Below are 7,380 nucleotides of genomic sequence, written 5' to 3' on the forward strand. Positions count from 1 at the left end.
TCTCTCTGTCTGGGAGTGTCCTTAAGGTATGTAATGAGGTTAAATACTTACGGCATTATATAACTGATGACATGTCTGATGATAGGGATATTTACAGACAGTGCTGTACGCTGTATGCCCAGGCCAATATGTTGATTCGCAAATTTGGCATGTGCTCAGGATCTGTGAAGACTACACTTTTTAAAGCATTGTTTAAACTAATCTGCATGTAAAACATCAGAAATGAAATATTTGTTTAATTTTTATTTTGTGTTTGACTGTTAAAACAACAACAACAAAAGTTGTTCATTTAAAAGAGTTCATTTAAAAATACAGTGGTTAAATGTAATTTTTTTTTTATTGCTCTTTGTTTTAAAAAAAGGTTATAAAAATGTCAATAATTATCAATACCGAACAATATGAAACATTATATCGTCTATACATTTTTTAGCTATGTCGCCCAGCCCTAGACTAGAGCCGTGACACAAATTCCTGACCACTCGTTTAGGCGATTGCGAGCCGACTCTTTTTTTTGATAGACAATAACTTTATTTATCGAGCACTGTCGGCTTCACAACTTTGCATGTTCACATACAGCTACATGACACACTGCATGAAAGGTAATATTCGAAAAGGCATAATAGAGGCACTTTAATAAAAAACTGTTATATGGCTACAATTCTCAAACATTATGTCTAACATATAGACATATATGTTAGACTATGTCTATTATTATTACTACTACTAAATAAAATGTTGTACTAAATATAATATATATATATATATATATAAACAATAATAATTTGATTACAACCATAAAATTACAATACTAATATTTTGTCTTGTTTTCTGAGAAATTCATCAAAATGAAGTGAATTTATGATTTTTAAAAAAAGGACAAATATCTGATCAAATCAACTTATTTCAAAGGGAATACAACTTTTCATATAACAAGTTTTCAATTATGAAACTCACTCAATTATGTTCAATTTCTCAAAAACCAAGACTTCATATCTTAATTTTGCATTTCAAGTAAATGTATCTTGCTATCGTGATTTAAGGATGTTTAGATATTTGTATTAGAAAACAAGACAAAAATACTGACAAAAAAAATTGTGTGTATATATATATATATATTTTTTTTTTTGCATTTAATTCCATAACTTTATTAATTTAAGACTTTCTGCTCCAATTTAAGACCTTTTAAGGCCTTAATTTGTGGAAGGGCAAATTAAGACTTTTTAAGACCTGCAGAAACCCTGGTCTTCAAAAATGATCTACTAAAATAGCATCTTATCTCAAGGTCTCAATCAGCATTTCTAACAATTATGTTCTTGGCTGCTTTATTTAAGGATTTTATTAGCGTTAATAGCGTTAGGGATGTCCACCTGTTCATTTAGTTGCGTTACTTGGGCTTCCAGCTCCTTCTCTCCTTTAGCAGGTGTTGCTGACATCACAGGGATCTTTTTGGCAGAGGAGGGTCGGGAGGTGGAGGTGGAGGTGGAGGATTTAGGGGTTGAACTGGTTGATCTAGTAGCTCCTGCACACAAGTTAACAGATGCCATGATGCAATTTAGTAGATGCTAAATGCCAGTTGATTAATGATGAATATTAAGAAATGATGTCACAAGCAGCCCGCCTCTAACAGACCTGCGGTGGGAGAGCTGATGGCATGCTGGGATTTCTTCGGCAGGTTGAAGATCTGCTCGCCGGGATCTGGAGGGGGAATGGCGTCCTGGCCCTGTCTGGCCTGGACCGGGTCGTACTCCTTCCCGTCGTAGTTGGCGTCAAAGAACTTCTTGAACCACTGAATGAAGTCCAGGTTGTCTTGAAACCGTCCCTTGACGAGCTTCTCTACAGGGATGATCTAAGAGGGAAGCAAACAGGATGTAAATGTGAAAAAAATTACATTACACAGATAACTTTCCATAACAAATACAGATTTATATGTTAAATTAGGTGTTCACAAAACATCTGATTTGTGCTAATAATTAAACCATAAAAATGTAAAATTTAAAAATAATTTTTTTTTTCTATTTTATTTTATTACCTGCAAACACCTGAATGTGTTATTCAATTATTGAAATATTAATTTAAAGTCTCAAGTAAATATTTTAGGTCAAAGAGGTTTAGCTGACAAAAAAAAGTTTGTGAATCCCAGCATTAATTAACATAAATGATTATTTGAAGTGTGATTTTTTTTTTATTGCATGCTTATGTAAATATTAAAAATATATATATTGTGGCTCGATCACGCTTATTTTAGAGAATCAGAAACACTTTCTGTATGTCAATCATTTTGCACATTTGGATTTATTGATGTCAGGTTTGCTGACTGAGTTTTGATTTGAGGGTGTGTGGTGGAAAATTGGCTGAAATCGCTTACAGTTTTTAAGAAAAATAATGGGTTATATCAATTCAAGCATTATAAAACAGCACTGTTATTCCTTGTTTTACAAGTGCATGCTTTTAAGCAGAAAAAAGTCTGGAATTTTTTATAAAACGACAGCACTGAGTGAATAACGAGGCTCAAAAGTAGAGGCAACATTTTCAATATAAATTTTTTTTATTTATATATAATAAATATTTAATATTAACATTTATTATTTTAACAAATTTAAATTATTTTTAATTACCATTATTATTTATTATACATTTTTTCACACAAATTGTGATTTTTTTTTCTCATCTAATGTTAAGATTTTGTTGTAAAGAAGGCAATGACAGCTGCACTGTACAAATATTTTTCTTTGTAAATAAAACAAATAATATTGTAAGAAAATACTATTTCACTTTTTCCATTTCAAAATTTCACATTTAATTTAATGTGTCACTTGCCATTTATTTGTAATTATTAGTGAATTTTACAAGCAATTTCTTTTCAAGGGTGGAAATAATACATGCATTATAATTACACAGGGAACTGTAAAGCAGCCATAAATATTTAAACCCTGTTTTAGCAGTGTGTGTTCAGTAAGGCACAGTGGGATAACAACTACTCATAAAGCCTGTGAATAATAGAATTAAATCAGTCTGGGGTTATGAAATCTTTTATGTATTTTCTTATCACACAAATCCACTACTGTTTTTCATGCTAAAATGTACTTCTCTATGGTGATTTTGAGAGGGATTTTATTTCTAACCAGATTTTCAGTGGTTATAGTGAAAGCATGACTGCAAGGCTCTCATGTTCGTCTCACCTTATCAACGTTCATCCTCTTGAAGGAGGCCTGCAGGAGTTTGAAGTTGTGGATATATTCATGCTCCAGCTTGGCCTGGAATTTCACCTTCTTAAGACTGATGCAGCCGGGAAACAGCATGTCCATGAACTGACAGTACGCTGCTCCTGAAAAGAGATGCACAAACGATACGCTGGGTCAAAAAGGTTTTGTGAACTCTTTCTGTCTCTCCAACACTTTCAACCAGATTTAGTTTCAGTCTCAGGTTCATCTAAGTGTCCAATTTACTCTGCAGTAAACTTAATCTGCCCAATCAGAAGAAATAAAACAAGGGCACTTAAAGGGTGATCCATTTGACTCCAAGGATGTCATTTAAAAAGCCACGTATATCAATGTCTTCTGCCTGTCTAGGTAAAGCAGGAGCTTTTCCAGAGGATATTCAGAGTCTCGGAGATCTTTAAATACCTCTGGCCTGACCTGTGCTTATGCTGAACTAAATGAAGGTACTGATGTGATGTCATGCTAAAGCACCGTACCTAAATGACGAAGTTCCATGATTACTGGAAAGAAAACTGCTCTCAAAACATAATACTTATAAACCCTGAGATTTTAATGCAGATCTTTGAAGATTAATTTTTGTCTCTAACTGTACAAGCCGGTATGTTTAGGTAGAAATTAGCAACACATACAGTCTTCAACAGACTGAATTAATTATTTTATAGTAGAGCTACATATTTGACTACAAAAAAAAGTATTAATAGTAATATAACAATAAGAATATATAAATGGAAATGTATATAATTGTGTGTGTGTGTGTGTGTGTGTACCTGTTTTTCTATTCTGGTGGGGACTTAAACCTGAATACACACAGACTCATGGGGACTCATGTCACGGTGGGGACCTAAATTGTGGTCCCCACGGGTACAAAAGCTTATAAATCATACAGAATGAAGTTTTTTGAAAATCTAAAAATGCAGAAAGTTTCCGTATTAATAGTAATATAACAATAAGAATATATAAATGGAAATGTATATAATTGTGTGTGTGTGTGTACCTGTTTTTCTATTCTGGTGGGGACTTAAACCTGAATACACACAGACTCATGGGGACTCATGTCACGGTGGGGACCTAAATTGTGGTCCCCACGGGTACAAAAGCTTATAAATCATACAGAATGAAGTTTTTTGAAAATCTAAAAATGCAGAAAGTTTCCTGTAAGGGGTAGGTTTAGGTGTAGGGCAATAGAATATACAGTTTGTACAGTATAAAAACCATTACGCCTATGGAGAGTTCCCACAAGGATAGCTGACCAGACGTGTGTGTGTGTGTGTGTGTGTGTGTGTGTGTGTGCATGTTTATGTGGTTTATGAGGACACAAATTTGTATAATAACATGGGTATGACATAGGTATTACAACGAGAAAGTGATTTATGAGGACATTTTCAGTGTCCCCGTAATTCAAAAGGCTTACAAATCATTCAGAATTAGTTTTTTTGAAAATCTAAAAATGCAGAAAGTTTGTGTGTGTGTGTGTGTGTGTGTGTGAGAGAGAGAGAGAGAGAGTGTGTGTGTGTGTATATATATATATATTTACACACACATTTATTCTTACATTAAATCTTAATAAATGTAATCATTTTCATAATTCTATTATTATTTACTTGAATAGTATGCGTTTTAAATATTTTAGTATTATTTATTTATTTAGTACATTTCTATGCCTTTAAATCACAATTTAAATGACCTGGTAAAGATATATTCCCTAAACTATAATAAACTACTTATACATAAGACTATATTTACAAATACAAATAATGCTGTGTGCGCATTACCATTTGTTTTATAAAGTCTTTTTAGTTTAAGGACTAGGCTTTATTAGCCTATTCATTCCATTCCATTCATTAAAATAATTCCTTTCTCATCATTAACTTGTCAATCCTTCTGAAATCCTGCAAAATCCCATCTAATTAAAATCACACAAAGGACTGAACTGATCTTCGGATAGTTGCAAAAGAATGAAGAGGACTTTACCTGATTGAATTTCAAACAACTAATTAAACGACGATTAATCAACAGCAGTGATCAAAAGTAATGCAGTTATTTATTTCAGATGAAATTAAATGCAAATGTAAGAGAACTTGATGAAAGAATACTGAAATCACACAAAGGACTGAACTGATCTTCGGATAGTTGCAAAAGAATGAAGAGGACTTTACCTGATTGAATTTCAAACAACTAATTAAACGACGATTAATCAACAGCAGTGATCAAAAGTAATGCAGTTATTTATTTCAGATGAAATTAAATGCAAATGTAAGAGAACTTGATGAAAGAATACTGAAACTAAATGGGTAGTTGACAAACAGCAACATTTTTGCTATAAGGAATATGTAATATTTTAGATTTTTTGTAATACTTGCAGTTCGTTTAAACAGCCCTGTGGTATGAAAAAAATTTTAAGTATACATTTTCCATATTATGCTCATATAAAATTGCATAATAATTGTATAATGATTATACAATAATTAAATTAAAATTGTTTAAAATAGTTTTCAATGAAATACAGCATGTCAAACTGAAACAAAACTCAAAAACCCTATTATTAGATGATTCAAAGCTATACTTGCTTTTGACTGCAATAACGAAGTTCTAGTTTAATTACTTTTTTAATGTGATTAACTCTATTCCCAGGTTCATAATTCATGGCTGTGTTACCTAAAGCAGCTGAGAATTTACAACAGCTTTACTGGCCAGCATTTATTTACACAAATGTTTAAAGGTAGCAGCCGTCCTACAGCAGCGCACACGAGCGCTAACAAAATGCCTCCGTGTAAATCCTCTGGGATTACTGCTCTTTGTGTCTAATGAGTGTCAGCGGTGGGTTAAGTTGGGAGGTTCACATACCTGATGACAGCTGCTCCACTTTAGTGTAGTTTAGACAGAGCAGATCGTTCACCCAGGCTGTGATGTCATGCCTGCTCATCGTCTCCTGGGTGATTGAGGTAGAATAAACATTGACCGCCATCCCCCAGCTGTGGATGAGACACAGACATCAGCATCAGCATCATGTGCAGATGTATTGAAGGACAGCTCAAAGTCTGAATGACACTATCAGCTCTGGTACTGACTGAATCATCTTGTCAGTCTGAGCAATTTACAATGCATGCATACTATAACAGCAGAATGTATTAAGTCTAAAGTCATCCTCTAAAATTATGAAACTGTGCCATTGCAATGCCTTTCTAAGAGTTTTAGTATCTAAACTGAGATAGACTGAACTGGGACAACATCTATTATTGAATTTATACACTTTAAAGGAATAGTTCACCCAAAAATGATAATTTGCTGAAAATCTACTCACCCTCAGGCCATTTAAGATGTAGATGAGTTTGTTTCTTTATAGTGCTGGGCGGTATACCGGTTCATACCGAATACCGGTGTTTATTTTTGTTATGATATGAATTTTTAAAATACCGCAATACGTATGTCGCTTAAAACAACGTTCGGAGGGCGACACTGTTTGAAAGGGGTCCCTTTTCACTGTTGCACTGTGGTGAGGGCACAGCTGTATGCGTTACTAAGCGTGTTACTGAGCGTGAAAGTTACGAAACTGAAGCTGTAGAACTAATAGAACGTGATGACACAGAAGAACTCATCCACAATATCCACATCAGTGTTGCCAGACGTACGATAATTATCATATTTGTACGATAATTTTGACCTCTGTACGATCAATAATGTAAAAAATCCCATAATGTACGATAATTTCATAATTTTATGACAATTCAAATGATGGTAGTTGTAGTCATAGGGCTTCTATATTCATACACGAAATCAGATACAGATACTCTAAATGCGCTCGTGCACACCTCAGAGTGTGTCAAGAATACAGGAGGGTGCCCTGCTTTAAAGGGGTCATATGATGCTTTTTTAAAGATCATTATTTTGTGTATTTGGTGTAACAGAATATGTTGACATGCTTTAATGTTCAAAAAACACATTATTTTTCAAATACTGTACATTATTGTAGGTCCTCAATGCCCCGCCTCTCTCAAACGCTTCGTTTTCTACAAAGTCCCTCCTTCCGACAAGCGCAGTCTGCTCTGATTGGCCAGCTGACCCAGTGCATTGTGATTGGCCGAACACCGCAAGCACTCGTCGGAAATGTAACGCCCCTTACCATAATCACCAGCTTCATCTTTCAAAATAAATGTAAAGACAG

General features: G+C 34.0%; 1 protein-coding gene across 2 annotated transcripts in view; it reads right to left on the reverse strand.

Moving 5' to 3' along the window:
- LOC107599678 (microtubule-associated protein RP/EB family member 2-like) overlaps positions 1–7,380 on the reverse strand; it is a 24,306-nt gene that overhangs the window by 6,455 nt on the left and 10,471 nt on the right. For both annotated transcript variants that reach the window (XM_016291340.1, XM_016291339.1), the window contains exons 2-5: positions 6,063–6,190; positions 3,180–3,325; positions 1,630–1,846; positions 1,368–1,519 (exon numbers count right to left, since the gene is read on the reverse strand). In XM_016291340.1, coding sequence (XP_016146826.1) covers positions 1,368–1,519; positions 1,630–1,846; positions 3,180–3,325; positions 6,063–6,183 — 636 coding nt within the window. In that variant the 5' untranslated portion in view covers positions 6,184–6,190. The remainder of the gene's footprint in view (positions 1–1,367; positions 1,520–1,629; positions 1,847–3,179; positions 3,326–6,062; positions 6,191–7,380) is intronic.

This window comes from Sinocyclocheilus grahami, unplaced genomic scaffold (assembly GCF_001515645.1).
Source record: "Sinocyclocheilus grahami isolate Dianchi unplaced genomic scaffold, SAMN03320097.WGS_v1.1 scaffold270.1, whole genome shotgun sequence".
NCBI lineage: Eukaryota > Metazoa > Chordata > Actinopteri > Cypriniformes > Cyprinidae > Sinocyclocheilus > Sinocyclocheilus grahami.